Genomic DNA, 17,754 nt, shown 5'->3' on the forward strand with positions numbered 1-17,754 from the left:
ATGTCTGTAAATTAGTTATAAGATGAATTAAGTTATAATGTACATAAGTTATAATGTCAATGCAATGAATAAATAATAATAGATTTAAAAGATCTGCCATCATATATTATACTATAAATTACAATTTTCAATAAATTGATTTTTTTGCCTGCTTTTATTCCAATTTTAATTAAAAAAAATGTTAAATTATTTTTATTGTCATTATTAATTTTAATGCTAATGTAAATTTCTTAATGTATGTTTTTGGTCAGGAGGAGAGCCGACAGCATGCAGGCCCACCGAGGTGCTTTTGTGGCCACACCCACTGCAGAGTTGTCCAATCAGGAGGAGACCCTGCTGGGAGACTTTCTGGATTGGAGCCTGGACACTTCCTGTTCTGGATACGAGGGAGACCGTGAGAGCGAGGGAGAGAAGGATGGAGAAAGTGAGTGCATGAAACGGCTCAAATCATAGCAGTGTTTCAGAACCTGCTCAACAACACACAAATGTTAGCGGGATATTGATGTGTTTTTTATTTTTATTTATTTGTTTTTTTTCAGTAGCAAAGTAGAAACTTTTCACAACCTTTGTGACCGTGTTAAAAACATTTTAGAGCTGTGAGTTACAGGGCAACAGTAGCCATTCAGCATTCATTAACTGGATTCTACCACTGACTCTGATGAATATCTAAAGTATTAAATACTAGACATTTTAATTTGTTTTGTGTATTTCTAGCAGTCAGCCTTTAGTCTCATTATCTAGTTATTTGTTTCAGAGTAAGCAGTTGTGGAAAATATAGGGGCTTTAGGAAAATATTAAGATATGATTATGCAATTTTAATGCTGTATTTATTCCTTTTTTTTTTACTTTGGCTTTGAGCTGTTTAGTAATGGATCGTGCTCTGTGTGACCTAGTTTTCATTTTGTTTTGTTTTTCACCTTCATTTATTCATTATCAGTTTAACCCGTCCTGAACATTGTCTGTATTTAAGTTCCCTGTTTAATTCCGTTCTCCATGGTTATTTCTCTTCCCATCACTGAATTGTTCCCGTTGTTGGAAATTCAGCTTTTTAATTCAATTCAGGTTTATTTGTATAGCCCTTTTCATAATTGTTGTTTCAAAGCAGCCTTTACAAAAGGTGCACATTATTGGATTGCAATCAAATTAAGAGAAGTTAAGGTAGCTAATGGGTTTTAATGGTTAAAGTTATTAAAAAAACATGCACTCACAGGCCACTTTATTAGGTACACCTTACTAGTATCGGGTTGGACCCCCTTTTGCCTTCAGAACTGCCTTAATCCTTCATGGCATAGAGTCAACAAGGTATTGGAAATATTCCTCAGAGATTTTGGTCCATATTGACATGATAGCATCACGCAGTTACTGCAGATTCATCGGCTGCACATTTGTGATGCGAGTCTCCCGTTCTACCACATCTCAAAGGTGCTCTATTGGATTGATATCTGGTGACTGTGGATGCCATTTGAGTACAGTGAACTCATTGTCATGTTCAGGAAAGCAGTCTGAGATGATTCACTCTTAATGCGTTATTCTGCTGGAAGTAGCCATCAGAAGATGGGTATGCTGTGGTCATAAGGGATGGACATGGCCAGCAACAATACTCAGGTTGGCTGTGGCGTTGACACTATGCTCAATTGGTACTAATTAGTACAGCTCGAACCAGTCTGGCCATTCTCCTCTGGTATCAACAAGGCATTTGCGCCCACAGAACTGCCGCTCACTGGATGTCTTCTCTTTGTTTGACCGTTCTCTGTAAACCCTAGAGATGTTTGTGCATGAAAATTCCAGTGGATCAGCAGTTTCTGACATACTCAGACCAGCCCGTCTGGTACCAACAATCATGCCACGTTCAGAGTCACTTAAATCACCTTTATGCTCACTCTGATGCTCTGTTTGAACTGCAGCAGATCGTTTTGAGCGTACCTAAATGAATTGAATTGCTGCCTTGTGATTGGCTGATTAGAAATTTGGGTTAACGAGGAGTTGGACAGGTGTACCTAAAAAAGTGGCCGGTGAGTGTAATTAACCTGCGGTTATACAGTATGTATATGTAGGTAGGTAGGTTTTAGTCCATGAAAAGTCAGGGAATTCAACATCAGGCTTTAGAACTGGGAACCCTGTTCATGCATGTAAGACAGGGGTGTCCAAACTTTTTGGGCCGAGGGCCAGATGCAAAAAAAAAAACGTTGTCGCGGGCCAAATTTTACATATATCACACAGACACGCATATATATATATATATATATATATATATATATATATATATATATATATATATATATACACACACACACACACATTTCTAAACATATTACTTTTAGTAACTCATTTCTAATTACTAATTTATTTTATCTTTGCCATGACGATAGTAAATAATATTTGACTAGATATTTATCAAGACACTTCTATACAGCTTAAAGTGACATTTAAATGCTTCACTAGGTTAGTTAACTAGTCAAATTAAGGTAATTAGGCAAGTTAATTAGGCAACAATGGTTTGTTCTGAAGACTTAAGGGGCTAATAATTTTGACCTTAAAATGGTTCATAAAAAATTCAAAACTGCTTTTATTCTAGCCGAAATAAAACAAATAAGTCTTTCTCCAGAAGAAAAAATATTATCAGACATACTGTGAAAATGTCCATGCTCTGTTAAACATCATTTGGGAAATATTTAAAAAAGAAGAAATAAATCAAAGAGGGGCAAATAATTCAGACTTCAACTGTGTATATAGATAGATAGATAGATAGATAGATAGATAGATAGATAGATAGATAGATAGATAGATAGATAGATAGATAGATAGATAGATAGATCATAACAAGAAATGCTGCTTAATTAAATGCATGTAATAGCGACACCCGGTGGTTATTTATTGAATTACGTTCATTTTTGTATAGCGGGCCAGATGCTATTGATATTTATAAAAAGCCTCGCGGGCCGCCACAAAACTGATTGTGGGCCGCAGATGGCCCGCGGGCCGTAGTTTGGACACCCCTGATGTAAGATAATACCACAATGTGAGCTGAAATGTATTTCTTTGAGCATGTTTGATTAACCTGATCCTCTCCGTGCTCCAGTCTCCACAATGGAGGTGCAGATGGAGCTGCCGCTGGATTGCGCTGACAGACAGACGCACTGCTGCCTGTTATCAAGCGACGACACCAGTCTGTGTGAAGAAGACGAGCAGGAGCCTCCAACCGGCGGTAGCAAACCCTGGACACGCCATCTTTCCTCTTCCTCCACCTCCTCCTCATCCTCCTCCTGCGGCTTTTGCACAGACCGCCACAGCTCCGGCTACTCCTCCATTCAGAGTTTCCCCAGTCCAACAGGGTCCTCCGCTCTGGTTTCCCCACAGAATCCACCTGGTGTTCCTTCGCAAAGGATTCGCCGTCAGGTCAAGAGGAAAAACACGGCAGCTCACAGCGCGGGAGAAGCAGAACAAGAGGACGACGCAGCAAACCTAGCCTTTCTGAGCTTCTGATCGACAGGAAGCTTGAACGCATCACTTCCTGGCTGCCCGCCAGGAGCACTTTGGATCAACGGGTGCTGATGGTCTCAAAAAGCGCCATTTCAGAGCTTTAAACACAAGATAAGTACAAAGGTCATGTTTTTTCTTTCCCATAATGCATTTCACTTCAGCTCCTGATGGCAGGAGCGCGTTTGCTGTTGACAAGCAGCGCGATTTAATGCCTTGAATGTGTTCGAATCACTGGAACTTGTGGGGGTTTTTTTAAGTCTTGTGTACGGTGTGTTGCGTCTGTGGAAGTATTTAAAGCCCAGACTGTTTACAGTTTCTCCCGAATGCTTTGTCTGCAATATTTTTAACTAACGCACGCAGTTCATGAAGTTTCATAACAATTAATGCACTGTCAGAAAACAAAACTGGTTTGTTTACACACTCTTTTGTATTCATCTTGAACTGGACTGAAGCGCTTCAGTGTTTTTAAGTATTTGCGCATACTTTTGGCGTTCGTCACGAAATTCTGCCAGAGTTCGTGTTGTTGACTCTTTCATACTGTTTTCTTCCGGATACCACTGATGTTTATTTGACCTCTGAGGCCTGTAGATGTACAGGGCTTTCCTAATTGACGCACAGCTAACCGCTGATGAATGTGATCGTTTGACATGCTTTGTCGTAATGACCTCGAGAGAGACACCGAGCACTTTTTTTTGTGTATCATCCCATGCTGGAAACTGATGCTTCGTCTCTGTTTTATCTTTAATATGCTTGAACAATCAACCATATGTATGTATCTGTGTGAGGTTATGACACTAAAAGCATTAAGTTATTATTGTCAGGTCTTGTTGGTACTGTATGTCGAACGTCACTAAAGGATTGCGACTGTAAATAATTCTTACTCCGTGTTTATATTTGTAAATATATAAATGTATGAAGCTGTGAAAGGCCATGGGAACTTGAAAAAAGAGAAAAAGATGCTTGTTTTATCCTGAAAACAACAATTAAACCATGCAGTAGTTACATGTGCGTTTTATTTGCGTTGTTATAGTTCGTCTCCTCTATTTCTTACAATACACAGCATGTTTTACACCATTTCATTGCTTTTTCTTGAGTATCACACTTTAATGCTGTGGTTTAAAGTTGTCTCATGTCTCTCACACTTTACACTGCAAGTTGTACACTATCTGATAACCTCATGACCTTGTTACTCTAGAAATAAAGCTGTTGAAATAGGATTTCTTTAAAAGTGGTAGTCAAACACCGAAAGTGTATTTTGGCCATGGTACTTCTGTAAATAGGAATAGTTACCTATAGAAACTTCTGTAGTAAAGGTTAATTGTTATAGGCATGCAGATGTTATGCAAAACTTATGTAAGTTTATATTATTTATGTTTGCTTAGTTTTAAAAGTTCTACTACCAAATAATTTTTATGTTTGAAAAATATTTTTGCACGTTTGAAAAAATAACAAAGAATGAGTGTTGTCTATAAATACACCTTGTTTAGCCTATAGAGTCCATTTTGACATGATCACATTGAAATGGTGTGAGTGTGTGTATATCGTCACTTTAGAACTAGATATTAAAGTTTGAGGACAAACTTTATGGTGGCTTGAAAAGCCGAGTCTGAAAGTTTGAAGTGGTTTTAAGGTGTAAATAGCATGTTAGTATGAATCTAGCTTGAATCAGCATGTTACTAGCATGAATAAGCATGTTATTAGCATGATTCTATCATGAATTAGCATGTTACTAGCATGATTATATCATGAACTAGCATGTTACTAGCATGATTCTAGTATGAATTAGCATGTTACTAGCATGTCGTTAGCATGATTCTAGCATAAATTAGCATGTTGTTAGCATGATTCTAGCATGAATTAGCATGTTACTAGCATGATTCTAGCATGAATTGGCATGATTCTAGCATGAATTAGCATGTTACTAGCATGATTCTAGCATGAACTAGAATTGTAAAATTCCTAAAGAAAATGTGAGTGGGGTTTGGAACCTTTTTTTTCCAGCAAAGAGCCATTTCTGATTTTTTTTGGACAAGTGCATTTTTTGAAGAGCCATTGGGGTATGTACAGCGGGGAAAATAAGTATTGAACATGTCAACATTTTTCTCCGAAAACGTATTTCTGAGGGTGCAGTTGACTTGAAAATTTCCCCTCATGTTGGTAACAACCAATGAAATCCATATATATATATATATATATATATATATATCAGGGCTCGAAATTAACTTTTTTACTTGGTAGCACCGGTGCTCCCAACTTCAAATATTTAGGAGCACAAAAAATTTTTTAGGAGCACCAGAAAAAATTTAGGAGCACCCACCAAAAATGAATGAGCACCGCTGCAAATTGTTTTTAAGGGATTTATTGTATTTTAAAACAACATTAATAGGACTTACAAAAACCAGAAACAACTATAACTAATGCTGCGAAGACATTGATATTTGTGTGCAATAATTCCAAAATAAATGTCTAATAATTAGGCCATAGAATATTAATGATGATAAAAAAATGACAATAATAGTAACAATGATTTCCATTTCTCATTATGATACTGCCTTGAATGTGCATGAATGTAGGTTATCTGCTATTAAAAGTCTGTTACTTTATGAAAAATAATTGTATAGTTTGCATCAAACAAAAATGAAGCGTTGCAGTAAGAAATATTGATTTTGTACTGCTGTTTTTATATGCATGTCAATTTAATAAATAATATTTCTGCTACAAAACAAACAAAAGATTATAATAAATCATTCAATTCAATGATGAAAGCTGCAAAGCAGTCATCAGTAAATAAAAAAATAATAATATACACCTCAAACAAGAATAGACAAAAGAAAGAAAGTAAAGTCTCACTTCTATCACTCTTTAAAAGTTTTGGTTTCAGTTTGTGTCAATTTAAAGGTTCAGTCTGAGCTGATCTTCATTTTTCTGTGTTAGTGGAAAGCTGGCGAGTCAGCCGACCCAATTTATGAGCAGGCAGAGCAGGATTCTTGCGCTAACCATCGGCGCAATACCGGTCTTTGTTATGAGCCGCAGTTTCAGTGTAAACTTAGTAAAGGCGAGCTTCTTTGGCGATGATATGTACAGTATTAGATTTGACTTTTAGCGGACATTTGCGCTGAACACGCAGTGAATGCAACGCATGGAGATTCGGGCACCTTCTTCAAGAAGCGCGTACTCGATTGATCTCAGCTGGCGGATCATTATTCACCACGTGACGTGTCATGATCGCTTTCATTTGCGCCTCAACTTTAGGTGGGGTTTGCAAACCTGTGTGCTTTAAGTTTTTACTCTTCAGCCGTTTGCATTTCCCGTGGTCATAAAAGTTCCTTCCCTGTCATCTGACAGCGGAATACCTTGAGTGAATGACAGCTAATATGAACCAATATAGCGGCAGGGAAGAGCGATTCAGCACGTTTTTAGAAAAAACCAAAACAGGTCGCACTACAACCATTATCTGCAGTCGCACTAATGCTCCCAGATATATTATGAGGTCGCATAGATTAATTTTCGGGCGCATATGCGACCAAAATGGTCGCAATTTCGAGCCCTATATATATATATATATAAAAAGAAAACGGATCTCATGAGACACAGTGGCGCAGTAGGTAGTGCTGTCTCCTTACAGCAACAAGGTCGCTGGTTCGAACCTCGGCTCAGTTGGCGTTTCTGTGTGGAGTTTGCATGTTCTCCCTCCGTTCGCGTGGGTTTCCTCCGGGTGCTCCGGTTTCCCTAACGGTCCAAAGACAAAGACCAAAGACTTGCGGTACAAGTGAATTGGGTAGGCAAAATTGTCCGTAGTGTAAGAGTGTGTGTGTGGATGTTTCCCAGAGATGGGTTGAGGCTGGAAGGTTATCCGCTGCGTTTAAAAGAGCTGGATAAGTTGGTGGTTCATTCCGCTGTGGCGACCCTAGATTAATAAAGGGACTAAGCTGACTAGAAAATTAATGAATGAAAATGAAATGATGCTGGGAAAAAGTATTGAACACAAGTCGAAAGGGAGGTGTAGAAAGGCAATGAAAGACCAGACAGCAGCTGAAATCCCTTGGTAGTTCTTCAGCAACACTAAGCAAATATTTTACCCATTAAAAAAACATGACAATTAAAAGGGAACTGTAATAGTATTTTCACTAAGAGACTGATTTCTAGTGACGGTTTTAATTTTTTAAACTGTAAAATATTATTAAAGATAGACAGATGGAGAGCCACATGTAGCTTGTGAGCCATAGGTTCCCTACCACTGCTTTAGACATTACGCTAGAGAATCATTCAAACACTAAAGTGGCGTTGGTGAAGTAGCAACAGTTTCTGCTGTTCTGACATCAGCTGCAGATGTGAATGAATGTTGTGTTAAGAATAAAGTTTATTTATTTATTATTGCGAATTGCATGTCTTTTTCTTTGTCCTGCCTTTTTGTTTTTCTGTTATCCCATAGGCTCCCATACTGGCGTGATCTCGAGTTCTGATTGGCTGCTGGTCTAGGAGGCATGTATAAAAAGGAGCCTCCGACAGGGTTCGGGAAGCTCATTTGTGCTCCGTTCGGTGCTGGGAGTGGAGCTCCTGGATTTCCCTTACCCCTCCGGCCGACGAACAACAATCAGTATTGTACTAATGTTCATACGTTAACCTATTTTGAGAGTTTGAGTGTGTAGGGGTGGCCTGCCTATTTATTTGATTACTTTTGACTATGTTTATGTTTAGGGAGAAAGGTAAGCTTCCTGTATTTTTCTTTAAATAGTAATAGGTAGTTTAGTGCATTTACTTTATAGATTCGTTTGTTTGTTATTTTGGCCTGTGGTCACCCTGAAGAGATGCTCATTTATACTTATTACGTTTTTCTAAAATAAATCTATTCAGATACTCTCAACTGAGTGTCTAAGTTTGGTTGTCGACCGAAGGGAATCTTTTGCATTAAGTTATTGTTTTGTTTGGGAAATCCACTACCTCAACACATTTGTTTTTCTTCGTTTATTATGCCCACATTTTTTTTCTTATAGACTCAGGGCGTAATAGTCGGAAGAAAGTAATTCCGCCTAAAAAGGGTTATTAGACTCTCCATGTTTGATTTTCTTTATCATATACGCGATTATGCCGTTGAACTGTTAAATAAACACAATATCACACTTGTAGCAGTGCGATATGGCTGTATATCGGCACTGGTGGGACACTAAGGCTCACTGCCTGCAGCCAGTGTTACCAGATGTAGCTGACTGAATCCAGCTTAAAAATCTGTGTCGTGACGGATGTCGTGTCCGTGGGAGATTATAACGGGTTTATGGCGGGCATGCCGTTGCAAAACTGCCCACCTATGTACCTATGTAGTTTTTACCTGAACAATCAAATTCAAAACCCCTTAACCTGGCAACACTGCCTGCAGCCAGTGCCGATATACAGCCATATTGCACTTCCACTCGTGTGACATTGCTCATATTTTAAATTTTTTACATATTCCATAGACATACATGGGTATTATTTTAACTTAATACAAGTGCAACGTTTTTTTTATTCACAACTTGCAAAGTAATTGCAAAATTCAATGTGTTTTTAATCTCAGCGATGATTGTGTGTAAATACATACAGAAATAAGCTACGAAACGAATACATTCATATTATTAAATACATGTCAAGTGAATGAAAATGTATACATTTGAAGTAAATAATAAAGAAATTGTCCTAAGATAAAAACTGTTTCAGGACAACTTTGATAAAAGGTTTTGTACTGCTGTGTAATATGTACAAAACAAAACTTTTTTTTTATTGTTGAACTTGTAGAATAACAGGGAAATATGACAATTATATTTCGTAACTGCAAATGTCACATATAGAAGGAAAAACAAATAATAACAGGAAAATAAACAAAAAAATGTGGTTTGCTTGAATGGATTTGCATGAATTAAAGCTATTACATAATAGAGAGCGAGAAAAGAGCATTCTAATCAACAAGCATGTATGTCCTGTAAAAGGTTGTCATACTGCATCAAAAATGTTGCTGTACAAAACGAAACTGTTCGCTTTATGACATGCGCGGTGACGTTTTGACGCCTGTCACGCCTAGAAACAAACATACGCGTCGGTCACATGATCATAGCAGCCGCCCAGCTGGCCCAAGCAGGTCACGTGACGGCATTTGTTGTGTCCGCACGGCCGCTGCGCTGCAATGTCATCATCACCATCATCTACAGCGTTATTATCGCCCTTATGAGTGATATTTCCCGAGCGAATTCGTCGGTGACCGAGCCGCGCTGACCGCGAGCATTCACTCAATGCGTTCCGCCTGAAAGACACGGTTTTTGAGTCCGATGCGGGACGGAGAGACTGTAAGGTGAGCTGCTGTGCGCGTGCGTGTGTGCCTGCGTGCGCGCGCCTGTCTGTGTGTTTTTCTATTGTGTTTTGCTGACATAATTAAGCTGGTGAACGAGTTTTTAAATGTGAGTCACAACAAGACTGAAGAAAACGGACAATTCATGTTTAATGTAAAACAACTGACTGCCATTTCGAAGAAAAAGATTGAGGATGTTGATAACAAAACAAAACAAAAGCTGCTAATAAAATATAAAGGCGTGAAATAATGAGAGACACTCACCAAGATATCATCAATATGATGTCACTTTCACGTTAGTAGGCTAATATCAATCGCACTGTTTGTTTAATATTGATCTACATGTGTAGGAAAGATGGCAGGTGTCAAATAATCAACACGTCAGTCTTAGTTATGTGAATTGAGGTAAAGTTGGTTTTAAATTCGCCCATTTGGTATATATTCGGTCTAAAATCGCTTCAAAACAACATTAGCACCATTATTTGACTGTGAGTGAGCAATGCTGTACTTCGATAGTCGTTAGCTGCTAACATGTACATGATTTCCCAGTTTTAGCATTTACATACTTGAAATTAGCCTGTATCAATAAGGAGAAAATCCGAATATGTGAACATAAAACCAACTTTACTTCAGTGTAACGCATTTAAATACGAAGGAATATCTGGGCCAGACAGAATCTGCGGACATTTTTTTGCTATTTCTGAGGAGAATTTTGGTAAAAATCTGCGGATTTCTGCTGAATTATTTTGGGAGTATCATAACCTAAAACCTTAATATGTGAAATAAAAACAATATCTTTTTAACCTTTATTTAATGTTTAAAATGCAAATCCAATTAGATTCACTTTGTTAAACAAATCAAGTCTCTCAATATAATATCTCTACTAAAAGACAGAAATTAATAATTTACAAACTGCATTGTACATAAATCAGATTACTATTTCATAAGTCAATAATATTTCTGCTATTGCTGTAATATTAACTGAATAAATATAGAATTACACACATTTACTCAAGTAAATAAACAGAATTAATGATGGGCTAAAAGTCTGCGGAAATCGGGGTAAAATGTGGCCCGTGTGGGCCTAGTATCAATATTTTGATCTGAATGTTGTGTAAGGTGTCGTGTTTTCCTCAAAAAGTGGCGAAATTGTCATTTACAGAGACAACAAAAAAAGTTAAATTCTGTCATTATTTACTGACTTTGACTTGTTACAAAGCAAATTGAGTGCTGTTCAACACAAAAGAAGATATTGTGAAGAATGTTGAGAAACCGGTGACCAAAAACAAATACAATGGAAAGTCAGTGGTTATCGGTTTTCCTTTTCTCTTTAAGTGTCGAGCACGACCCGCTGAGGTAACTAAACTAACTAGGTTACTTTTAGTATTCCTTCACGTTGTGCAACCAGAACTTCTTGTTTCTTATCTCCAACACAAGTCCTACTGTTGTTCTTCTTTGTGTGTGCTTGTGAAATGTTGTTTACAAACTCAGCACTGATGTGAAATTCCTGGAACGGCGCTGATAGGATGTTTTTTTTTCTCATATTTCTGTAATAGTCTTGCACAGTGACCTGACGCTTGCGTTTTTGTCTTTTTGTGCAGGTTGTGAAGCACTGTGAAGTAAAAAAAAATGGCCGTGTGGCAACAGTTTGGATTGCTCCTCTGGAAGAACTATATTCAGCAAGTGAGTCTTTGTTTTATGTTTTGATATTTGGCATTGCTTTAAGTGATGTAAATTAAATTTGGGCGTGAATGGTTGATAGTTTTAATTGGTTTTTAAGTCGTTTTTGTTGGTTGGTTTGATTTGGTTTGTCGGTAATTGTAGGTAAACATCATGGAACAAGGGTTTTACAGCAATGATATGTGCTAGCATTGGAAAAAACACCGTTTGGGGTTTTAAACATTGATGCATGTAAACATAATGACATTTTTCCATTAATTAAAAATGAATACTTCTGTTCAGCTTGGACTAATTAAAATCGCTCAAAGAAAGTGAAAGTCATTAAGAAATGCTTTCCAAAAATAGACATAGTTAAGACTTTAGATTCCATTTTAAACATGTAAAAAAAAACTATAAAACTTTTTTAATATGCAAAGCAATGAAAACTATTTTAACTCCTACATGCCAAAAACAATAGGAAGAAGCTTATGCTTGTTAATTCCTACCATTTCTCTGCACTTATAAGTAATAAACTGACACTATTTCAATTTACTACGATTTTCTGTGTGAAGCGGCTTTGACACAATCCACATTGTAAAAGCGCTATACAAATAAAGATTAATTGAATTCAATTGAATGAATGATTTATAATAATATATAATCCATTATTCTGTCATCTTATTCTTATTCAGATACCTTTTTCACACTATATAACAGTAGGAACACCAATTAAATCTGTATTTCTTTCATATGCATAATGAAAAAAAAAGCGTGTGTATGTATGTGTATGTATATATATATATATATATATATATATATATATATATATATATATATATATATATATATATATATATATATTGATATATATATATATTGATATATATATATATATATATATATATATATATATATATATATATATATATATATATATATATATATATATTGATATATATATATATATATATATATATATATATATATATATATATATATATATTGATATATATATATATATATATATATATATATATATATATATATATATATATATATATATATATATATATATATTGACATTGATATTGATTTTAGGTTGGATGTTGGACACTGACATCGGCCTGATCTTGGGTTCTGATGTCAATTTGATTTTCAATTGGGGTACAACATCAATCTGACGTTATGTTGACATCCTGTACCTGCTGGGATGTTTACTGTTCCAAAATATTTTAAATGTTTCTCAAAATAAAATATATTATGTTCAATATACATACATACATACACACACACACACACACACACACACACACACACACATATATATATATATATATATATATATATATATATATATATATATATATATATATATATATATATATATATATATGTATATATGTATATATGTGTGTGTATAAACCCGCAAAACACATGCAAACTCCACACAGAAACGCCAACTGAGCCGAGGTTCGACCCAGCGACGTTCTTGCTGTGATGCAACAGCACTACCTATTGCACCACTTCCTGGCCCGGGATGTCAGGCTAAATAATTCAAATAAAAAAAATAAATAAAAAATCATTCAGCTGTCTTCATTTGTTTCAAAAGCACAGATTTCTGTACAGTTTAAAACAGAATCTTTGGATATCTTTTCTACTGGAGGTTCTGTTGTCCTAAAAAACGAAAAAACAAAATTTAAATTAAAAAGTCACACATACCTTAGGAACGGTAAAGCAGAAAATTTTAAAACCTTGAATTTCCAAACTGCGGTATACCTTCAACACGGTTATCGTTCCATGTCCATATACCACAAAAAACTCAAATTATCATTATTTACTGTCATCATGGCAAAGATAAAATAAATCAGTTATTAGAAATGAGTAATTAAAACTATTTTTAAACTATTTTTAAACTAAAGAAATGCATGAAAAAAACGAATCTCCGTTAAACAGAAATTAGAAAAACATATAAAAGAATTAACATTCAACAGGAGGGCTAATAATTCTGACTTCAACTGTACACTCTTTTCAAAAGATACATATTAGCACCCAAAAAGTCCACAGTAGTCCATTAAAGGTGCATAAGTTTGCCTAAATGTGCCTAAAAAGTACCTTTGAGGTACCGTCCGCTTGTTAAGTGGTGACATGTTTGTGACGTTTGTAATACTGTTTCCGGGTCCAAGCCGCCACCCATTTGAGTGGAGAAAAAATTTGTTTATGATCACGTTTAAAAGTTAAAGTTAAACTGTCACACATTAAAGTTAATTTAAAAAATCATAGTGTACACAACAATCTCTGGGCTTGCTGCATAACAAATAATAAAAATTTAACAATTTAAAAAAAAAATAATCACTTTCTGGCCATCGGATATTAGGCATGGACATATATACTGCGATCGTGATTTTCGAAAGCCTTTAATCGGTTTGTAAACGTTTATTATTACCATTTCATGAGTCTCCCCATTCAGTTGAATAGAGCAATTGGACCCGGAAGCCGTTTCGTGTGACGTCACACTTAGCAAGCGGATTAAGAACCCCACAAATACTCGTTGAATGTTATCACTCGATTGAATGGGCGTTATCAGAGGTTATCAGCTGATAGATATGGGCCAGCAGGGGCCTTCTGTGCCTACTGGAAGGCTTAGAATGCTGTTATCTTCTGTCCACATGGTAAATCAGCTATAACTAATAGAGAAGACTCCAGATCCAGATCTGTTTTTACATTACTTTGATGGTTGGGTTTAGGGTTAGGGTAGACATTAATAAAATACAATTAATGGGAGATTTAATAAGTAATATAAATAATTCTCGTTAACTTCCAGCCGCAGCTGTAGGTGATTATAGCTGATGAACCATGTGGATGGATGATAATAGCCTTCTGAGCCTACCAGTAGGCGCAGAAGGCCCTTACTGGCTCATATTAATCAGCTGATAACTGCTGATAACGCCCATCCAATCAAGTGATAACATTCGAATCGGCTGACAAATATATTTTGAAAAGGTATGCCCAGTGATGGCTCCTGTATCTTTATTTCTGAGAGTGTATATATTCTCATATGTGTGTACACATGTACAAATGTGTAGTTGGGTGTGATGCTTGATTTCTTTACAGATTCTTGCTAAATCTTTAAATATTTACAAAGCTTGCCTAGATAAAGAAGCTCTTTTACTGTCTTAAAAGAAACAAGGAAAGGTTTCGGCGGGTAGAAATGCACTAGCACAGGAAAGGCGTGATGTCAGATTTAATCATTACCCTCCTTCACCTTATTTACTCTAATGATTTAACTTGCCGGCTCTTCCTCTACTGAATATCTTTTTTGTTCCTTCCCATATTTGGCCTCCGAGATTAGATTTGAGGCTGTCTTTCATGAACGTAAGACAACAGTTGTTCTGTTTAAAGCTTTCCTTTGATAGTTGCTTTTTAACTCGCATCGTGCTGGACATTTTGCACTGAGAGATGCACTGGGGGAAAATCTAGGTTTGTTTTAACTTGATCTCGATTCTAGACATGCGCACACACTGCATTGCAATCATTTTTATAGTGCGAAGTATGTAAACAGAGCATTAGAAGAGGTCAGATGTACAACAGACACACTGAACACGCAGTGTTAAAAAAACCACAAGATATCCTGCATTCACCTCAACAGGTTTAACGCACAAACATTCATTAATTTTCATGATTTTGCAGTGTTTTCAACATTTATTAAACCGATTAGATAGATTGTGATTGATCAGAAATCATTATACACTGTAAAAATATTAGTAAACTAGCAGTTTTCCATATTTTGTGGTTCATGTTTGTATTTTTTCCCGTTTATAAGGGTTTACAATGCATAATTTCAGCATCAATAGTCACATCGCAGCAGCTACAATGTAGAGTTGGGAGCATTATAGTTGATCAGCAATGAAGAAAGCACAATGTTATTCTACTTTCAATAATAGTGCCAGGACAAAATATCAATGCTGGTTTATTGTGATAATTCCACCTGCGATACATTATTGATGTATCCAAGTATTGATATTTATTTAAAGGTACAATAGATCTGAACTAATTCAGCAGCCTTGACTGCTAACATTTACCACCAGGTAGTGCTTCTTGTAGTGTCGGATCGAACGTTTATCAAGGTTGCTGCTAAATACATTTTTGATGCATTTTTCCCCTTTATTTACAAATCTCATGATATATTGTCGGTGGTTTTCTTGGGATATAATGCTGATATCGTGATCTATCATTATCGGGAGCAAAATATCATGATAGTCAGGGGCGGACTGGGACTAAAAATCAGCCCTTGCACTGTAGCCACACCAGCCCACATTACCACACCGACACACCCCCATGCACGGAAGCGCACATTCACTACTTAGATTGGTGTACAGATGGTGAAATAATATAAGCAGTACCATATGTAATAGATATTTAAACATTTAATGTACAGTAGGTGAGAGTTCAAAGTGACTATTACCGCCGGGGCTTATACCGCCGCCGTTTGAAATTGCTGCCGCTCTGTTTTTAGTGTATGATCGCAGTTTGTGAATAGAACAAAACATCCCATTTATAACAAATTTATATATGCAATCATTTCATTCATTCATTTTCTTTTCGGCTTAGTCCCTTTGTTAATCTGGGGTCGTTACAGCGGAATGAACCACCAACTTATCGAGCACATGTTTTGCGCAGTGGATGCCCTCCAAGCTGCAACCCATCACTTGGAAACCTCTATGCACACACATTCACAAACATGCACTTCGGACAATTAAGCCAACCCAATTCACCTAAAGCACGTGTGTTTGGACTTGTGAGGGAAACCAGGAGGAAACCTATGCGAACATGCAAACTACACACAGAAACACCAACTGACCACTGCGCTGCCCCCTTTCGAGACTATTTCATTTAATTAAGGGTGTCACGATCCTCCAAATCCTCGATTCGATTACATTTTCGATTCTAAAGGCTCGATTTGATTTTCGATTATGAATAATTAATTAATTAATGACCAATTAATTATTCGTAGCCTACAGTTTAAACTACCTGACCTGCATGGTCTTTGTTTTACCCATACACAAATCATACAGTAAATGAATAAAGGCAAGATACGCACATAATTACCACCTGTCAATCACTTTTTCTGCGGGACTCGTGAATAGGCAGTGATCTGTGTCTTTATAATGGCGTCGGTAAAAAAGACGCACAACCAACAGGAACCAGCCAACAGTATCTGAGGTGTTCGCTAAAATGACTAAGTACAATTGAGTGAAAGATTGAAGCAGTCCTCTGACTGCCTGGACCTGCTGTCTCGAGCGCATGGCTGTGTGCGCGTCTGTGTCTGTGTGGTCACGTGATGTGTATTTTCAGAGGTAGTGAGGAAGGAGGGCTGCTCAGAAATGCTACACGCCTCTGTGGATGTCAAATCGTTATCGTTCTAAAATGCCATTTAAAAACAAAGACAGTGTAAACAGGGCCTGAGTGTGTACTTTTCGCGAGCGGATTTGCAACGGGGGCGGGCGGAGGATCGCGATGCCGGTGTTGTCTATCGGACGAACCGTACGTAATACGTACATAGCAGAGCTTGCAAAACTGTGTTTTTTTTTGTCGACAACACGAACGTTGTCAACATAACTCACTGGAAATCCAAAATGCTTCCACACCGGCGACTTCATTGAAAGAGGAGAGGGTTTAAGTTCTGTTGACGGGTCTCCTGCTTCTGCAGTTTAACAAGCACTTCAAGCCTGTTTTTTTTCCCGCTTGGCAAGCCAAGCTGACATGGGGGCGTGGCAGCATCGAAGATTCTATTTTTTGATTCGATAATTGAAATTGAAATCGTGACACCCCTACATTTAGTTTTATGCATTTCGCAGCGTTTTTTTTTTTTTTTTTTTTGCTTTCTCTGAGCTTTTTGGCACTGTCTTTCCTTTTTTATGGTCCATCCCTGACAACTAGCTTGTTTGTAGCTTTGTTTGACATTCTTGCCAGATTTTGATTACGTCCGAATTACCTATGATTGGGATGGTCCATCTCAAAACAATACGGTCGTTGCCTATTGGGCCAATGCTTAACATTTGTTAATATTACTACCATTATCATCATCATCGTCATCATCATCATCATAATATTCACATCTTGCAAGAGATAAAAGCTGCCTGCATGTAAAAACAATACATATAAAAAAAAACAAAAAAAAAAACTGACCGGTCCACATTTAAAAAATGGTCCGGCCCTTCTGGGATTTGCCAGAATTGCCAGATGGCCAGTCCGCCCCTGATGATAATATCGTATCATATTACTGTACCTGAATATCTGAC

The 17,754-nt window shown here is 36.9% G+C and overlaps 2 protein-coding genes across 7 annotated transcripts in view; both read left to right on the forward strand.

The window, feature by feature from the left end:
• Positions 1 to 17,754, forward strand: part of ccnf (cyclin F) — a 146,722-nt gene that overhangs the window by 28,233 nt on the left and 100,735 nt on the right. Inside the window, exons 16-17 of one of the 2 annotated variants that reach the window (NM_207048.1) lie at positions 252 to 424; positions 3,080 to 4,482. The exons of the other annotated variant lie outside the window; for it this stretch is intronic. Coding sequence (NP_996931.1) covers positions 252 to 424; positions 3,080 to 3,483 — 577 coding nt within the window. The 3' untranslated portion in view covers positions 3,484 to 4,482. Of the gene's footprint in view, positions 1 to 251; positions 425 to 3,079; positions 4,483 to 17,754 lie in introns of those variants that run through there. 2 annotated transcript variants of the gene reach the window in all.
• The window catches only part of abca3b (ATP-binding cassette, sub-family A (ABC1), member 3b), a 114,082-nt gene continuing 104,324 nt past the window's right edge, over positions 7,997 to 17,754 (forward strand). For 2 of the 5 annotated variants that reach the window (XR_012400861.1, XM_009299214.4), the window contains exons 1-2: positions 9,585 to 9,799; positions 11,398 to 11,479. Coding sequence is in view for 4 of the 5 variants with exons in the window: in XM_009299214.4 (XP_009297489.1) it covers positions 11,426 to 11,479 (54 nt within the window). In the remaining variant the exon portion in view is untranslated. Of the gene's footprint in view, positions 8,083 to 9,584; positions 9,906 to 11,397; positions 11,480 to 17,754 lie in introns of those variants that run through there. The other 3 variants (XM_021473111.3, XM_021473114.3, XM_073944157.1) reach the window with 3 other exon arrangements.

Source organism: Danio rerio, chromosome 3 (assembly GCF_049306965.1).
Source record: "Danio rerio strain Tuebingen ecotype United States chromosome 3, GRCz12tu, whole genome shotgun sequence".
NCBI lineage: Eukaryota > Metazoa > Chordata > Actinopteri > Cypriniformes > Danionidae > Danio > Danio rerio.